This window comes from Enhydra lutris, unplaced genomic scaffold (genome assembly GCF_002288905.1).
Source record: "Enhydra lutris kenyoni isolate GAN:26980312 unplaced genomic scaffold, ASM228890v2 scaffoldscaffold42, whole genome shotgun sequence".
Lineage (NCBI taxonomy): Eukaryota > Metazoa > Chordata > Mammalia > Carnivora > Mustelidae > Enhydra > Enhydra lutris.
In genome coordinates, this window is record NW_019154126.1 from 5,818,039 (window position 1) to 5,837,964 (window position 19,926).

At 37.9% G+C, this 19,926-nt stretch overlaps 1 protein-coding gene across 1 annotated transcript in view; it reads right to left on the reverse strand.

Moving 5' to 3' along the window:
- Positions 1–19,926, reverse strand: part of LOC111155577 (MAM and LDL receptor class A domain containing 1) — a 757,926-nt gene that overhangs the window by 519,848 nt on the left and 218,152 nt on the right. The window contains exons 19-21 of the mRNA XM_022515825.1: positions 19,829–19,916; positions 5,020–5,196; positions 1,621–1,783 (exon numbers count right to left, since the gene is read on the reverse strand). Coding sequence (XP_022371533.1) covers positions 1,621–1,783; positions 5,020–5,196; positions 19,829–19,916 — 428 coding nt within the window. The remainder of the gene's footprint in view (positions 1–1,620; positions 1,784–5,019; positions 5,197–19,828; positions 19,917–19,926) is intronic.

Sequence of the window (19,926 nt, forward strand, 5' to 3'; positions counted from 1 at the left end):
GCGTGGTTTACTTGGATGTGCCAGAGAAACTTCCTGAAATTGCCCTTTGCTTTTCTTTTTTTTTTTTTTTTTTAAAGATTTTATTTATTTATTTGACAGAGAGAGATCACAAGTAGACGGAGAGGCAGGCAGAGAGAGAGAGAGAGAGAGAGAGGAAGCAGGCTCCCTGCTGAGCAGAGAGCCCGATGCGGGACTCGATCCCAGGACCCTGAGATCATGACCTGAGCCGAAGGCAGCAGCTTAACCCACTGAGCCACCCAGGCGCCCCGCCCTTTGCTTTTCTATGAGTCAGAAGCAGCCCACAGAAAATTTGTAGACGGAAACCTCCACAATTCACTGCCAACTGTTGAAAGTGATCTAAACACTCGGTCTTCATATCTGCCACTCTATATACTTTGGGCAACATGGTTGCTAATGTTGAAATCAAATGATGGTAAAACTGGAACCATTTCAATGAAATAAAACAAAAGAGAGATCAGGAAACCAGAGTAAAAAAGTCAGCCCAGGAGGTATTACGGCTCTCTTCAAGCACCAGGTCATGTCGGCCAGGGCAACGACGGACAGGCAGCAGACACGCCACTGTTAGTTTTCTTTGAAACAGAAGCCACACAAGGAGAGCTCTTGAAGGTGTGAAGGCATAAAGGTTTTGAAGACATTCTCTGTAATATAAATGGGGATCCCCTTGCTGTCTTCAGTAATACTTCCATGAAACCCTTAAAAGGAAAGAATGACGGGTGGGATCTGCTAAGAAGGAAGCACTCAATATATATGTGGCCTATAAAACAGGGAGAGGTGTAAGTTATGAAGCCTTGAAAAGGAAAGACCAAAATAAATGACAATGAAGATCAAAGACTGGAAGAGGAGGGAAAGGGGCGAAGAGAAGGAGGAGCTAAAAAAAAAAGAAAACAGATAAAAGATTTGGACAGGGGAAGGAATGAATAGATAATTCTATTTTTTAATTTAAAAAAAATTTTTTTTAATTTTTTAAGGAGGCTTCAAGTTCAACATGGGGCTTGAACTCACGACCCTGAGGTCAAGAGTCACATGCTCTACTGACTGAGCCAGCCTGGCATCCCTGAATAGATAATTTTAAAACAACATATTAATAGTACTTTTCAGTGAGTAGTTATATTACAAATTATTTTTCTTATTTTTCTTATATTTTCTTTTCTCTAGTTTCTATGACTTTTATGAGCATTCACAGCCTTTTCTATTTTTTTTAAGATTTTATTTATTTATTTTGAGAGAGAGGACAAGTAGGGTAAGGAGCAGAGGGAGAAGCAGACTCGAGTGGGGTGAGGGGCAGAGAGAGAGGGAGAAGCATACTCTCTGCTGAGCAGGGAACCCACTGTGGGGCTCCATCCCAGGACTGCGGGTTCATGACCTGAGCTGAAGGCAGACTCTTAACCAACTGAGCCACCCAGAGGCCCTGATTCACAGCTTTTTTTCAACTGAATGGCTGTATTTTTTTTTCTCAATTTTATATGAAAGAGTACACTTAGCCCATTTAGTCTGTAATTTCATCATTCATTGGCTTAGGGTAAGACAGTATGGCAAGAATTTGGGAACTGCTTAACACATAGTTCCTAAGAGACATGTTCAAAGCATGTGGTCACTTACGTTGTATGATCCACCAGTGGCCTGTGATTTTCTTCCCCATGATGAATACTGATTCCATTACCAAGTCCCCATCTGAATGTGTTTGAATCTTGAATTAGGTCTTCTGGGATTGGCTGGTACCAATGACACAGGCTGCCTTTTTCAAAGCTGCAAACTTTCGTAGCTTGAATAGAGTAGAACGAAGACAAATGAGCTAATCACAATAAAGCGTCCACAAAAGGTAATTTCTACCTGTATCAAGCACTTTCTTACTATTTGTTTTTTTAATTATTTCTTAAGCATAATTAAAATAATTAGAAAAATGATTTCTATTATCATGAGAAGAGTTTTAAAGAAATCTATGTGTACTATATTCAAATATCTACAGCAGCTATAACATGGAAACACATGCATATACTGAAGAATTTGTTCTGATAAGGAGATGAGATTTTAATTAGGTCCTCAAATAGCAAAATCGGAATTCCAAGTCTCTTCTAAACATTGCTTACCAAGTTCTGGTAAGTCTGTTCTTCTGCCATAGTATTATTACAAAGCTGAACTTCAGCTCAGCCTTTGAAGGGGTTAGTCTAAATTCCAAACTCCTTAAGTTCAAAGCAATAATATTTTCCTTGAAAGTTTTCAATGTCCTTGTAATGACTGTAACTTGATATCACATGAAATTACAAGTCCATGGGGCGCCTGGGTGGCTCAGTGGGTTAAAGCCTCTGCCTTCGGCTCCGGTCTTGATCCCAGGATCGAGCCCCGCATCAGGCTCTCTGCTCAGCAGGGAGCCTGCTTCCCTTCCTCTCTCTTTGCCTCCCTCTCTGCCTACTTGTGATCTCTGTCTGTCAAATAAATAAATAAAATCTTAAAAAAAAAAAAAAGAAGAAATTACAAGTCCAGTGATTTGTGAAATACATAGGCTATGTGTGAAATGTTCTTTCTTCCTCTCTGAAGATGTCCGTGTGTCTGTCTTAAATTCTCCACTGTTCCTATGTGTGCTGTAGAAGACTCCAGATTTTAAATAGTATAAGCAATGTTGGCAAACCATCACCATCTTTTAGGAATGTGAGTTCATGATTTAACGTAAAGTTTGAGAAGGAAACACTCCATCAAAAAAAAAAAAAAGTGATTTTTAATCCTGACATTCAGGCATGTCATTTAATCTCTGACATTAATAGTGATCATATAATTATATTAATCTTGTGAAGAGATTTAAAATTGTTTTTTTTTTCTACTTGTTTCAGAGGTAGAGTTCAGTGATTCATCAGCTGCATATAACAACCAGTGCTCATTCCATCACCTGCCCTCCTTAATGCCCATCACCCAGTTATCCCATATCCCCACCCACCAGACATTTAAAATTCAATAGGATTCTGTTTTTTATATCATTAAAAAAGAAACTAGTCATTGATTTTTTTAAATTATAGGGCATAGGGGCACCTGGGTGGCTCAGTGGGTTGAGCCTCTGCCTTCGGCTCTAGGTCATGATCTCAGGGTTCTGGGATCGAGCCCCGCATCCGGCTCTCTGCTCGGCAGGGAGCCTGCTTCCTCCTCTCTCTCTCTCTGCCTACTGTGATCTCTATCTGTTAAATAAATAAATAAAGTCTTTAAAAAAATATTATAGGGCATAAAGTTTTAGTCAAGCAAGACGAATGAGCTCGAAGATCTGCTGTACAACATTGTACCCACAGTCAACAATAATACATCATGCACTTAAAAATTTGTTAAGAGGGCAGCTCTCGTGTTGTGTTCCTTATAAAATAAAAAGCATTAAAAATGCAAGACCATAGGTAACAGACAGATTTATTATATAACAGCTCTTCTTACAAAAAGATGGAGGAAGAAAGACCACATAATTTGAGAGTAATAAATGCAGTTCATGTGTATTCAAAGTAAATTAATAACCCCAGGATTTTAAAATAATAATTTTACAGGAGACATTCATTCAGGACATTTAAAGAACTTTATCAAAACTGCCTACCCAATCATCAATGACATCACTAAAATTGCAAAGGTGAACAAAGAAGTCAGTATTCACTAAAGATATTCATTAGGCGGAATTAACTCAATTCTGTGTAAACTTTCAGAAACACAACTTCGGTGTGATCAAAACAGGATATGGTCTTCCCACAAGGAAGTCTGAATACCACAACACTTTCCGTTATATTATCTCCCATCTGCAATGCACCGTACGTATCCCTAGCCAACTTGAGTTAATGACTATGTTGTCTCATTCACAGAGTGAGTTAGCTTTGATTTTATGAGTTTTGGGGTCTAGCTAATTTGTTTAATTGATTGTGTATCTATACATTAAGAAGCATTTCTTTTTCTATGTTAAATTAATATGAACCTTATTTGGCTTTTCAAGTTTTAGATTTTCTGCATAATGCTGACAGAAGATAGAAGAGAGTTCCACTACACTCTGTATTATCTGCATGGTTTGAACCCTTCATATCATTAAGACACTTGAGAAATATTACAGTATAGGGAATTCATATACCATCCAATAAATAGTAGGGAAGGGGAAAAAAAGCAAAAGTGTTCACTCCTTCTGAGCTTGTGCTTTGCCCCTGCAGGCACACAGATCAATTTTTTTTTTCCTCTAAGATTGTATCTCTGGCTGAGAAGTTCACTTCTAAATTAAAAATCTGCCCTAAAAGCCAGAGATTGGCAGATGCCAATAAGTAAAAACCATCTTTCAACAGGACACAGGTGCTAAAGGGCCCATCTGTATTAGAACTGGTTCTTATGAATTCTACATATTTAACATAGTATTAATTTTCTATTTGGGCAATGGCAAAATTTGAACAAATTCATCTATTTTGAGAGTATTATAATACTTCCATTTTAAGGGTGCCTGGGTGGCTCAGCGGGTTAAGGCCTCTGCCTTCGGCTCAGGTCATGGTCCCAGGGTCCTGGGATCGAGCCCCACATCGGGCTCTCTGTTTGGCGGGGAACCTGCTTCCTCCTCTCTCTCTGCCTGCCACTCTGCCTACTTGTGATCTTTGTCTGTTAAATAAATAAATAAAATCTTTAAAAACAAAAAAACTTCCATTTTAAACATTCCTATTTCATGAGTGTGAGGAATAGAAGAGAGACAAATGGTGGAGGCAGGAAGTGGATAAAAAAGAGCTAGTCAATCACAGTCCCAGAGTCAAGTAAAGTCCATGAAACAAGTGTTTTGAATCTAAAACTTCAATTTAGAAACACTTACCTCTTGCTGAGCATCACAGAAGAATGCAATGCTGACTCTTCTACTATAATTTTCTATACAAGCAACCTTTACGTTTAAGAACCTATTCTAACCCAAGTCGAAAATTTCTAACTAGGACATGAGGCCATGCTACTTAAAGATCATATTAGTATTGTCTTATCCGTCTTATGCTATGTTTTAATACAAAACAGGAATTCACCTACCACAGAATGATTCATCTGACTGGTCGGAACAATCATTTCTAAAGTCACATTTCTGGATTTTTTCAACACAGTGACCATCGGACCTGCAAACAAATTCATCGTCTGTACAGTTGTGTGGAGGCAACGTTACTGGAGCTGACACTTCTGGTGGAGTTGGAAGGTCCACTGGCAAAGTACCTTGGTAAGGGATAACATACAGGCATAATTCAGTAGATTCTCCATTTAAGATTTGACACAATAAGCTTTTTTAAGTACGTTTCACATTCAATATTATAAAGAACATTTGGTAGTCTTTGGTAATATGCTGAATTTCACATAAGCATAGAAGTTGGGAGTTCTCAGTCTTAGCAACAACAAATAGTTGGATATAAATAGATGAAGGTACAGAGAGAAATTACTGAAAAACTGTTCAAAACTCACTGAATAAATGGGAGGCTCAAGGACAGGGCTGGGATTCCTGGGAATCAAGGGAGTCCCAGATGCTGGCATTAGGAACCAGCATTAAGTTCTGGTTAAACCGTCTAGTCCACCAGGTAAATAAACATGGCTCTTCCACTGCAACAATTAATCCAGCAGCTCCTCATCCCTGTTTCACCTGCCCTTACATATTCAAAGTTGCAAGAGGGAGATTCATATGCAAGTATTTATATAATTAAGATAATAATTTCTGAAATTACAGAGCTGAGAAGAAATTTATAGAAGCTAATTTATTCTGTAAGTTAGTCAATCAACATTTATTAATAACACCCCGTATCACAGGCATGGTAGGTGCAACAGACTGAAAGCCAAAGGTTTTCATTGCTGTCAAATAATTTACTGAGTAGTGGATAATGCACTCAGGTCAATCTTTCATTATAGTTCCATAGGATACATGTATGAGAAAGAGTATAACACCGTGGAAGCAAGAAGGACACCTACCCTTTCACTCCTGCATTCACAGCACAATTCACAGACCGCTGTACCTGGTGGGGGCACTATCATCACTTAGAAATGAGTGAATAGACAGACAGATGGAAGGATGGATGGATGGACGGATGAATGGATGAATGGATGAATGACAGAGGGAATGAACAGATGGACAATTGGAAGACTGTACAGTGTATAGAAAACACATGAAAAGCATACATTAGTTGGGAGGTAGGGAAGACTTCCTGGAAAAATAATGTCTTCAGTTTTTAGCTTTATTATTTTAAAAGATTTTACTTACTTACATGAGAGAGAGACAGAGACAGAGAGCAAGAGCATAATGCACAAGCAGGGGGAAGGGCAGAAAGAGAGGGAGAGGGAGAAGCAGACTCCCCAATGAACACAAGAGCCCCACACAGGGCTTGAACCCAGGACCCTGACTGAGATCATGATGTGAGCCAAAGTTGGACGCTTAACCAACTGAGCCACCCAGACACAAGTTTTTAGCTTTAAAAGATGAGGTGTTGTAGGCGAAATGAAAATGGGTATAAGCTCCTTTTGGACAATGAGCAAAGATTTGTGTGAAGGCAGAAAAATATACTGGCCCATCGTTTTTCAAACGCTGTGAGAATTTGGCATGGGGAACATCTTGTGATAGAGTAAGAATGCATGCGATTAAGTCACTAGATGTGGAACTAGTTGGGAGACAATTAGCACATCATAAAGAGCTAAGTGGGACCAATTTAGGAGTTTGAAATAAATATAAAAAGCGGTGGAGAAATGCCAAGGTATACAATCTCCACTTTAAGAGATACTTTTCTGGCATCAGTGTGAAGAATGATTTGCAGGTGGTTCTGACAGGAACAAGAACAGCTAAGCTTTTACTTTAATTCCAGGCAACTAATAAACCAAAGCAGAGAGAGTACGGAGGAAAAAGCAGAGACCTGAGCAATGTCAAACACCCAGTACCTAGAGGACTGGAGATTTGGGTGGTATTGGGAATTTGAGGAAAATCCAAAAAATACTACATATTCAGCTTCTCAGCTCAAGTTTTGAAATAATTAAGAACTAATAAGACAAAAGCATATAAGACAAATCAAAATATCAACATTTTATGGATGAAGTTAATAATGATCTATTATCTATAGTCAAGTGGTCTTTTAAAGCATAAAACTCAGAAAGAAACAGCCTAAGTTATAATCTGTACTGGAAACTTCCAGCTCTCCTTGTACAGAAGGAAGCCTACCGTTGTGAACTACCACAAGAAGTTAAGCAGATCTCATTCTCCCTTCAGCTAACTAGCTGGAAAAAGAAAAGAAACTAAGGCAACACGTACACATGCTCTGGCCCTCCTTGCAAACTCGGCAATCCGCTCTGACTTCTCCACGCAGCTGATATTAGGGTTCACTCTTAGGTTTTACTGCTATGGGTTTTACCAAACGTGCAATGATGCATCCACCATTAGTGTCACACAGAGGAGTTTCACTGCACTCAATTCCTTCAATGTCTGAGTCCCTGGCAACCATGGATCCTCTTACTGTCTCCATAGGGTTCCCTTTCACAGAGTGTCATACAGCCAGCATCGTATGTTACCTTTTCAGATAGGCTTCCTCCTCTGAATAATGGCATTCAAGTTTATTCCAGGTCATTTCAATCACCTGACACTTCATTTCTTTCCAGCACTGAACAGTATTCACTGCTTTAGGGCATTCAATTAAATGAACACTCAGTTAAATATTTATTGTATGAAGAGTCTGTATCTCTTGTCAAGCAGGACAGGACCTTAATATACCTTCCTTATTAGAAAGTATTAACGTGCACTGCAATACCCATCGCTGTCCATTTCTTTTTGAATCTTTCTTTGTGAACACATGCCAGTGTTATTTCCAGGACAAATCATCTGAAATGAAATTGCAGTTATAGGGTATGTGATCAGTCAACTTAAGCAGTTGTTTTCAAAAGTGATTTTACACATTTCCACTCAGAAATGTGTGCATTTCTCATATTCTCCGAATCCAGCTAACACGTGGCATTATCCAATGTAAGAAAGATCAACCAGTGTAATGGGTCTGAAATAATAATTCCTTCATATTTTAACTTGTATTTCCCTAATTACTGAGAATTTTTTTTTTTTTTTAATTTTAGGGGCTACTCAAGTACCTTGCCCTCGCTTTTGACTAACTGTTCACATCCCCTGCTCTTTTTTTCTATTGCATTCTTTGGGTTGTTTTTTCTTATTAATTTATAGTTTTATTTCCCATATACTCTATACTAATCCTCTGTCATTTACTTGGGTGAAAAATACATTCTACTAGTCTATGATAGGTCTTTTCATTTTGTATGGTTTCTTTCAAAATAAAAATTTCTAATTCAATGCCTTCCAACTTATCAGTTATTTCCTTTATGGTAAGTAGTTTGAAGCTTCACTGGAAAAAAAAATTCTTTCCTCCTTTTTTCATCATCAATATTTTTTCTGTGATTTTCACAAAATTTTGATAGTTTTACTCTTCATATTTAGGTCTTTACTCCATCTGGACTTTATTGTTATCTGTTGTATATGATATGAACTTAATTAAATTTTCCTTATGAGTGTCCATTTTGGATCTACTAATCTATTGAGCAACTCAAAATTTTCTCACTTATTCTATATTTGATCATGAAATGTATTACTCATATATAAGAATGGATAGAAAACATATACCTGGTTTAAATAGTAATTAAAAAGAACAGCCATAAATCTACCATCCAGCTTATGAAATTAAAAGTCACAGCTTTTGAATCCTCCACTGTTTCCCTGCTGATCCCATGCCACCATCCCTCCAGGTCTGCGGTATGCTGAATCTTGTGTTTTACATTCCTGTTTTCATTGGCTCTTTTCTGAAAGATTTTATTTATTTATTTTTAGAGATAGAGAGCTCATATAGGGGGAGGGCGCAGTGTGGGAAGCAGAGGTAAAGAGACAAGCCGACTATACCCTGAGCAGGGAGCCCGACATGGGGCTCAAACTCACAACCCTGAGATCATGACCTGAGCCAAAATCAACAGCTGGACACTTAGCTGACAGAGCAACCCAGGCACCCCATTTTCATTTGCTTTTATCATTTTCCTCATTTGCATATATGCCAGATAATCTAGAGTGCCCATTAGCTCATCATGTTACTAAATGAGCTGATGTCGCAAACATCTTAGAACAGTGACCACACAGCTGGGATAGCACGTAGGTCCTTCTTGAATAAATAAACCATTTAAATTTGAACTTGGATGAATGGACTCATTCTCTATATGAATTTTGGCAACTTGATTTATTTCCTGAGCAATGTGCATTCACCCATCCATGTTAATAATGTTCTTGCAGTTCACATATTTTGACTGCTGTATAAGATTTCACTATGTGATCAAATATATCATTTAGCCATTCTATCATCAGTGGGTTTTTTTTTTTAAGCTGATTCTGCTTGAGGTTTTATTTCATACATTTCTCCTGATGTTTCTAGGAGTGGAATTGCTTAGTTGGAGAGAATAGAGAACTTTATGTCAACTTTACTAGAAAAAGCTGAACTGTTTTCCAAAGTCACTGCATCAATTTCCATACCTCCCACCAGTGTATAAATATTCTGATTGTGTGGCGCACACATTATCCATTGGTATATGCAGATTTACGCATGTGTCTGCTACTTCCTCTGCTGTCTATTCCCTTGTGCATCTCAGCCCTTGGTGAGCTCATTTCATCTCTGTCTGATGCTCACATTTACATAGTTCATCTGGTAAGAGTCTGGTGAAGTAAAGTCTTCTTTTGTGTATTTGCCTTTTTTCACCCTCATTCCTGGAAGGTTTTTTTGCTTGAGGCTAATAGTTATTATTTCTCAAGACTTTTAAATTCAATTCAACTCTCTTCTGACTCTCATGCTTGTTGTTATAAAGTCTGTCTTGAGTCTAATTGTGGTCTTTTTGCAACTGCATTTTAATCTCTGGCTATTTTTAACATAATCCTCTCTTTTCTTTGTTGTTTTTCTAATTCATTTCCAGGAGTCAAGACCTGGACATATTCTTACTATATTTTGCACAAGGTTCACGACACTTCTAAATCTGTGCCTTTTATTAATTTTAAGCCAGTACAATCTTTGAAAATGACTTCTCCATTTTCTTCATTCTCTTTCTGGAACTCCAACAGCTTTTATAATCAATCCTTCAAGTAAGTCTACCCCTCCATTTCCCCCCTCTATCTCTACATATTGCACTCTGAAATTCTCTCATACCTATTTTCCCACTGGCAAATCAAAACATCGACTTTTATTTTTGAGCTATTTAATTCATGCACTGAGATTTTTATTTCATTTATTTCTCATTTCAAGAAAGCCAACAGGATTTTTTTTTTTAATGTTCGGTCTCCCCCACCAGCCCCCAAACACTTTTTTAAAACAATGTCATGCTATTTTCTTAGGGATTGGAATCCTTTAGTATTTTTAATTATTTATTAGTTTTCTATTTTTACATAACAAACTTCCACAGACTTTAGAAGTTAAGACTAATAATCAGTTATTGTCTGACACAGTTTCTGGGAATGCAAGGTGCAAAAGAGGCTTAGCTTAGTAGTTCTGACATAGAGTCTCTTAAGATTGCTATCAAGATGTCAGCCAAGAAAACAATCATCTGAGGGCTGGACTGGGGCTAGAAAATCTGCTTCCAAGGGAGCTCACTCACATTCCTGAGAAGTTAGTGCTTCTATTGGCAGGAGGCCTCAAGCTCCCAGGCTTTCCCCACAGGGCTGCTTGAGTATCCTTTTCATATGGTGTCTGGCTTCCCCTCAGACTGAGTGATCCAAAAGAAGACAGGCGAAGCCTAGCTTTGGAAACGACTCATAGTCATTGCTGTGTGGGTCAATGGTTACACAGGTCAGTGTGAGAGGAAATTGCTACACAGAGCATGAATAACAAGAGTGGGGAATCACTGAGAGCTTTTTGACTATGGTTACCATAATTTACTATGTTTACTTTTCTTTGTCACTTAGTTTGTCCAAGAGTTCTTCTAGATCAACCTTGAGTCATTTCTTTTGGAACCCTACTGGTAGCCCCAGTCCAGGGATGGAATGTTCCTTTTGGCCCTATTTTACCTTTTCTGCCCTCTCATCTAGCCATATTTTCTTATGTCCTAACTCTGAAGTCACATTATGCTTCCTGTTCCATTTTCCCATACTCTGTTCCTCTCATCTGGGGATTTCTCTTTTTTAAGCTTGACTTAACATTTAAATGCATATTATATTTGACTTTTCTAGATATATGTCATGTTACATTGTTCAGATCACCTGGTCTTTCATATTATTAAAACCAGTAGTCATAACTGCATCCTTAGGCCTGATTTCAAGTTAAATGAAGAAACAGTTTCCCTTAAGAAGAAATCATGAACATGAATAGGTATCTTAGAAAAAGAAGGTTGATGAGCCAATGCTCTGGAAAAATAGAGACAACTCACTTTTATATATCAGAAGTGAGCCAGCAATGACAGATAAAAGGACCAGTACTCTGAAACAGAAACTGTAAGATCCTGAAATACTCTGTCCTTATTACTCTGTTATTCTACCAGAATGAGTTCATCTTAAAAACCAAGTAAGTCCAATATGTTTCTATTTGATAGCAACAGAAGAGTAAATAGAGAAAAGTGTCTCTTATTCCAGATCCAAACTGGACAAGGCGGTGTTTGTAGCTGTCTACAAAGATGAAGTTGCAGCTGATTCCCTGACAGCTGGTATGTAGGAGTAAAACAAAGGCCTGAAACATGGTCAGACCAAGACACAATTTGGAAACTGAGGCATGCAAAAGACTGCAAGTTTCGTGACACATTCTCTGGCTTGGGCAGATGGTCCAGACTTTCATTCCAAGAGCATGAAAGTCAACTTGCTCTACACTGCAGTGACTTCAAACAGGATTTCCTAAAGTATCATCATACTCTCAACTCAGGTGATACTAGAAATTACTTTATGCAGTTTTGAACAATTTTAATAGTGAAATATATCTAGAACCATATGCCCATCTTAGCCAGTTTGGGCTGCTATCTATAGACTAGGTGGCTTAAACAACAAATTCCTAAGAGTTCTGGAGGCTGAATGTCCAAGATCATGGTGCAGCATGGTTGGGTTCTTGGTGAGGGCTCTCCTCTTGCTTATGATCTCTTGGGCCTTTCCTTGGTGCATTCATGCAGAGAGAGAGCTCTATGTCTCTTCCTCTTCTCATAAGAGCACTAATCCCATCATGAGGGCAGCAGCACCTTCCTGACCTACTCTAGCCCAATTACTTTTAAAAGGCCCCACCTCTAAATAGCATCACATTGGGTGTGAGGGCTTCAACATATGACTATTGTGAGGACATAAACATTCAGTCCATTGAAAAGGTTATGACAATTATTTTTCACCTATTTTTAACCTTAAAAGGCTAGTGCTGGTAGTAATGATAAATGAAAGTAATGATGAAGTCAAACAAACAAACAACACAAATATCTTTGCATGTTGAACAAAATTGCAAAGGTGAAATGTAGATGACTGAAATTTACACTCACTAAGAAGCAAAGATTAGTCTGGCTAATCTGATCTTCTCCCACATCCCTAAGCCACATGGAAACCAACTCACCCACCCACCTGTCATCCTAAGTAGATGACTCAATGTTCTAACTTCTTGCTCCAGATGTACTCAATGTTCTAACTTCTTGCTCTGTGAATTCTTGTAGCGAATATACTTCATGTTACCCCAATATAATCTTTCTGATGAAAGAAAACTCACTTTATACTACACTTCACTCCTTATAGCCATTCCTGCATTGGTAATTAAGAAAATAAAACCAGTATTTTATTTTCTTTTTATTTTTAAAGTCATCTTTTTATTTATTTTTCAAAAATAGTGTACTGGACATTTATTTTTCTCTTTGATCATTTTATAAAACAAGTATTTTAACACCTCTAGTCCTTGATAAATTATCACCAGTTTCAACATACCTTAACTGTGTGAACTGCTTGACTGATGATATGTCTAGTTCTTCTTTATTTATCACCGGTAATAATGTCTACGTTTTTCCTGGGACTTCTGATGTTAAGAGATATATTTAATTTAAAAATCTAAAAGTATACTTGAAGATTAGAGACAATTGATCTTCAGACAATTGAAAAATCTGAAATATCTCCAGAGGAAAAATATATATTTTTCCTATGAGACTGAATACAATAACATAGCCTTACCCACAGGGTAAAACAACTACATACAGCATAAATGTACTGAATGTCTGTATTGGGTCTCCTTTGCAGAAGAGCAGCTTTTACTAAAACTTGGCTATTCTTTGGATATGATTTATAACAACTATGTGATACAGCTATTCGCCACATATTATGCAATCCCTTCTTTCTCTGTCTCCAGTAACAACTCAGCTCTTTTTGAAACATTTTTGCTTTAACTCATGCATTCAATGAAATTTTCTAGGTGGCACCAAGTATTTTCCATCTTTACAAACACTATCACATATGAAAGTGACTACAAGTAGACTAAAGTAGCAGTTGAACAATTTTCAAGCTAAAATCAAAGTACTTCAACAGCCTTCTCCATTTTTGGTATTTAGCACTTCTCTCAAAAGATGACAAAATAGGGGCACCTGGGTGGCTCAGTGGGTTAAAGCCTCTGCCTTCGGCTCAGTTCATGATCCCAGAGTCCTGGGATCAAGCCCCACATTGAGCTCTCTGCTCAGCAGGGAGCATGCCTCCCCCTCCCTCTCTGCCTGCCTCTCTGCCTACTTGTGATCTCTGTCTGTCAAATAAATAAATAAAATCTTTAAAAAAAAAAAAGATGACAAAATAAAGGTTTGGCTTTACAATAGGTTAAGGTTACTTATTTGTCCAATTTTAATTTCTAGAAACAATAAAAATACTAAGTTGAATGGACCACAGGCTTTGGCCAATTTTTTTCATATATATTTGCTACTATTTTCTACATATTTCTAATATATTTCCACTTATTGCTAATATTCCTATATGCTTCCTATATTTTGCAAGACTACACCAAACATGCTAAAACCAGAATATTTAAGACTGCCATCATGAGTTCCAAATTTCTTCATTTTTGCCCTGAAGTCTTTTATTAAACTGTAAATATTTCCAATAATTTGCTTTTTCAGAGTCCATATTTCCTTTAGAAAACCAGGGAAGACCTTAAAATGAAGTACTTTAATGGAATGGATTATTCTCAGGCAAATATAAGAGACACACCAAATGACTTAAAATTATAAAGTAAAAAGCTGCAGGTGAGGTCTTAAAAACGAAGACAAAATACCCAAACTTTTCCCCTTGCCTTTTCATTCATGCTGAAACAAACATTCCTCTTTGCAGAAAGAAGGGTGACTTGAACAAGCATTTACACATAAAGCTGGTGAGACATTGAGGTTAATGAGGAGGGATGCCAGAAATACACAGCTCAGTCAATTTAACAATGATAACAACAAAACCATTGGAGGAGGACATCATAAAAACTATGCTGAAGCATCCTATAAACAGTTACCACACCTTCTCAACTGTAAGCCATCATCAGCTGCAAGATATGCCACAGACTTCGTAACAACTTCCCTGAAAAAAAATAAAACACTAATACCTTGGGATACCTGATATTCATTCTAATAATTGATATACCTAGCAAGTAACAATTCTGATATTGCTGAATTCTGAGTTTTTAAAATAGGATGAAAAGCACTTAGGCGATTTTTTTTTTCAGTTTGTACGCAGTATGCTGTGATGTCATGTTGTTATGACTTTAGTTTTACAAACAACCCAGCTATCTCACAAATAATCCTTGAGGCAAGATAGAAACTGTCATATGTGGTCTGCTAAAGGGAACACCCTTCTTGCTTTTCTCATATAGTTTGGAGAAAGAGTCATGAAAAACAGATACTTTCTATGGGATACTTATTTTTAAATCTGAATATTGTCTGGCAACAATTCTTACTTAATCATCTACTCTGATGATCTGATTCAAAGTGAGGGGATTTGACTTTGTCACCATCCTCCACGACTCTCTACTCTGGGAATGAGCAACATCATTATACACTGACACAAAAATAATCAGAGGATTCTATTGCATGGTTAAGTTTGTCTACTTTCCCTAGAAATGCAATTAATCTTGCCTAAAATGTCTTTTCTCTAGTATCCTCCTGGATTAGTTTTAAAATCTATATTCATCAAGATATGGAAACAAAGAGGGTACAATCCATAACAGAGAATGCATTCGAAAATTAAGTTAGAAACAACTGGAAGTGAGAACATGAGAAAGAGTTGACCTAGGAAAGCAAATAATGATGTTGTAGGAAAAAGTGAAAGGAAACTAAGCTCACGGCATATATACTATTGGGGGGAAATTAATGAAAGTTTGCAGTTAAAAGTTTACTAGTCAACACTGTTTTGAACTACGGTAACAATGGGGAAAAAAAAACAGAAGAAATTTGAGAATTATTTTGGAGTTGGAGTCAGCAAGTTTTGCAAGTAGGCAATCTTAAGGGGAAAGTCAAAGAATACTGTGGAATTTCAACCTGGGTTGCTGGAGAATAGTGACATCATAAAAAGGTATAAGAAATGAGGGAAAAAGAGGCTGATTTTAAGGAAATAGGTAAAAACGGAATAAAGGACTCCTTATGGTCATTAGCACAAGATAAAAGATATCGGTTATGTGCCAACACACACTCTGGGGATTAGGTCAATATTTTGCATCTGTGTGTATGTATTTTTAAGTTTTGTTTTATTAGCCAAGGAAGAGAAACACTGTAGATAATCAGTTCATATTGGGAAACAAATCAACAACTGCAAGAGAATCTACACGTGCTGATCCCGTCTCAGCTAACAGAAGGAAAAAAAAAAAAAAACTGGTCATCATCAAGGGCAATATTTTTATTGAAAGCCGAAATTTTATTTTTACATTCATCTTATGGAAAGATGACATCAAATTCCTTTAAGAAACCTATCGTTTCAATAGGCTCTGTGGTTTTAATTCAGTGTTTCTTTTGTTACGAAGCCAACATTAAAACCATACAGTTCAGGCAGTTTTTAAAATCCCATATTTTTCATCCAAAACTTGAACCAGAATATCAGGACTAATGGTCTGTAACTGATACTTCACATCTCTGCCTCTGGGTCTGGCCACTTCATTCTCTCTCTCTCCTTTGGAACCATCAGCCACAGAGCATAAGTAGCAAGATAACCGGAGCAGCAATAGTATCGGCAGTAACTTGTGTTCCCTTCTATATTATTTTATGGTCTCCGCTGCCACTGGGGTCACAGTGATGCTCCCTAAGCTCAGACTCGGGGGCGATTTGGGAAGAGCCCTGGCCACTGAAATCACAGGTTCTTAGATGAAACTCTCGTTCTTTCCCTCAACTATGTATTTTCATCCCTGCCCTTTAGGCTCTTTACATTTAATTTTTCACATCTATAAAGTAGAATATATATTCTCTTCCTTGTGAGGTTAGTGTTTTTGATGAGCTGTATGATAGTGGTTAACGCTGTTCTCCTAAGAAGCAGACATAATTTGTCACTTTTTAGCTAGGTAGCCTTGGGCAGGTTATCCCCTTCTCCGTGTGCTCCATAAAACTGGGATAACAAAGATATCAACCCTATCCAACATTTAAGATCTCTTCACTGACAACAGACTAGACATTATTCTAGACTCATAAAAGGTTAGAGGATTGGGGGCACTTGGGTGGCTCAGTTGTTCAAGCAACCAAGTCTTGATTCAGGCTCAGGTCATGATTTTAGGGTTGTAAGATCGAGCCCCATGTGGGGATCCATGCTGGATGTGGAACCTGCTTATGATTCTCTCTCTCCCTCTCCCTCTGCCCCCTCCACTCCCCCTGCCCACCCATTTGCGATGCATGTGTCACTCTCTCTCTAAAAAAATAAAACATCAAAATCAAAGAAGTTAGAGTAGTATGTAAGATGGTACATATGAGTGGTAAATGCTATTAATATACTGATTCATCACCTCTCTCTCTCTCATAAGGACTTTCTATATTCCTATCCTTGCCACATCAGTTGAGAAAGTTTCCCTGCCCCCTTGTTAGTCTTGACCACGTGACCTGTTCTGACCAGTGGATGTGAGCACTGTGCACAGCATGTCCCAACAGAAGCTTTAAGTGTGTTTTCTTTTTCCTGCCCTCTGCTTCACAACAAAATATGTCAGATAAGGCCTCTGTCCTCTAGCTTTGGTCCCAGATAAACAGGACAGAAGAAACAGAAATACACAACCTGAAGCTCTACAGAATTAAGAAGAGCTCTGAACAAGAAACACATACTTCTGCCATTATTGTGCTCTGCCCACCCACATGCTTGAGAGCAAGAAATACATGCCTGTGGTTATAAGCCACGGAGGCTCGGCTTTCAACAAAATCTGGGCTATGAGTGTGTCTTATAAATTATAAAAAATTATAAACCATAAATTTATAATTCATAAATAATTTATAATAAAAATTTATAAATCATAAAAATTTATAAATCAGTATATTTTATATATAAATATATGTGATATATAACAGGTCTGTTATATATATCATATATATTTATATATAAAATTTATAAGTTATAAAAATAATATTGTAGCAATAATAATAAACTAAAATATATATCAAAACTATATAAAGCACTTCAAAAGATATAGGCATCTCTCCACCTTTCTACCCATTTATCCAACAAAGGTTAATACTAAGTAATATTATGTGCCAGATGCTGCTTAAGTTCTGGACATAAGACAGTGATCAATTAAAAATGACTGCTGTCAGGCAACTAACAGTATAGTTGGGGAAAACAGAAACAGAACCATAAGGGTGATAGGAGTTATGGAGAAAAATAACATGAGAAGAAGAAAAAAAATGTCAATGAAGAGACTCTGTGTGTGTGTGTGTGTGTGTGTGTGTGTGTGTGTGTGTGATGTTCAGAGAAATCCTTACTAATGAAGAAACTTCAGAGCAGATCAGAAAGAAGTACTGAGGGGCGCCTGGGCGGCTCAGTGGGTTAAGCCTCTGCCATCAGTTCAGGTCATGATCCCAGGGTCCTGGAATCGAGCCCCGCATCGGGCTCTCTGCCCCGCAGGGAGCCTGCCTCCACCTCTCTCTCTCTCTCTGCCTGCCTCTCTGCCTACTTGTGATCTCTGTCAAATAAATAAATAAAATCTTTAAAAAAAAAAAAAAAAAAAAGAAAGAAGTACTGAAGGGAGTGGAGTATTTATCTCATCTCAGGATGAGGGACAGGAAGGTGTAGAAGCCCCGAGGCTTAAGTGGGCTGGAGGATTTAAAGATTATCGTAAAGGCCTTGTAGATAAGAGAAGTAAGCAGAAGCCCAGGGGTGGTGGGTGAAGTCCCCAGGTATGAGGGCACCAGGCATGCCTGCCTTGGAACCTACTATAGAAGTTGGCTTTTGCTCTCCATGAAAGAGGATATCATAGGAAGACTTTAATGACAGGAGGACATGATCTTATCTAAGTTTGAAAAAGACCATTCGCCTGCTGTTTGGAGAACAGATTATATTCCCAAGGGTAGAAGCAGAGATCGTTTAAAAGGCAACGATGATAATCCATGCAGACACAGTGGTGGCTTGGACCTTGGACAGAAGCAGTCGGCTCTGGATATATCTGAAGCTACTGGCGATGCAGATTTGTTCATGAAAAATACACAAATAGAAATAAACTGTCTTTTACTGAGACAGGGAGGCGTGGAAGAATGGCAAGATGGAGGGGACCATCAGTAGGCAAGAATTCACTTGCAGCCATCAAGAGATAAGGGTAAACTTGTTGAATTCTAATTTCCTTCTTGCTGGCCTTATCCAGAGAGGGATTTGGCTTTCTGCAGAGTTCTGTGGAAACCATGACACAGAGCAGTTAAGGGAATTAATCTTGCCAGGATGATGGGGTAGAGACTCAGAGCTGAGTCCCACAGTACAATGAAAAGAACTGGAGTCCAGCCCTGATTATGTCCAGGGAGAGACTGGTACTCTTCTAACCAGTAACACTACAGTGATGGAGCAGGACTGAAGGTTAAGTCTTCAGAACTTGAGAGTGCTTTCTACATGGATTATTGCAATTGCTTTTTAAATTACTGTGCCTCTGATCTCTTCAGAAAGGAAGCTGTGCTCCCCCTTGCTGGGCAATTTAAGAGCCTCTAGCCTCTGAGCCAAGAGCTTGATAACCAGTCCTATTAGATTGCTACTATTTTTTTTTTTTTTTTTGCACTGCCTGGGTGGAGCTTTGCCTGGGGTGTTTATTTTAGCTTTATTTTAGTTTACTGTAGGCTTGTTTTAGGTTATTTCCCTTCATTATCTTTGAGATGTCTACCAGACATCTAAGTTGAGATGTTCAATAGGTAGTTAGTACACAAGTCTGGATCTCAGGGTAAAGGCTGAGGATGGAAATAGAAATCTGGGAAACATATATTTGTGTTGTTGGCTTTTTTTCATAAAAGAAATGTGTGACACGAGAAGAAATGGTTGACAGCAATCCTTAGGAATATTTAGTGTTGCCTGACAGGAAACCATCTCTGAAGGTAATGGAGAGATGTATACATTCTCCAAAACAATGTAATTATAAGGTGACCAATTCGGTTATTATAACCCCTCAAGTATAATGGAATTATGGTTTAACTTCAGACATGATTTCCTAATATTTTCCACATGATGAGACAGAAGCATAACTGATTTAAACCTCTCTACCATGTTTGCAAAGATATTAAGACTAATTACTAGCAAAGATTCATAGTAACCTTTTCCAGAGTTAATACACTAACAGAACAGAAGTAGGGGTATTTTTACAATATTGTGGAAATGAAAAATTGATTTCCTCCACAGCCTTTTTTTCCCAAGTAAATAGGTTTGAGAATACTCCTATGTTAAAATATTCTTCCTTACCAGGGTAGAGGGTACAGTCCATGAATGACAAATCATCGACAGCAATGTCTCCAGTGAAGCCATCTCCTACTGAAGCCTCCACCAAAACCTAAGAAAAA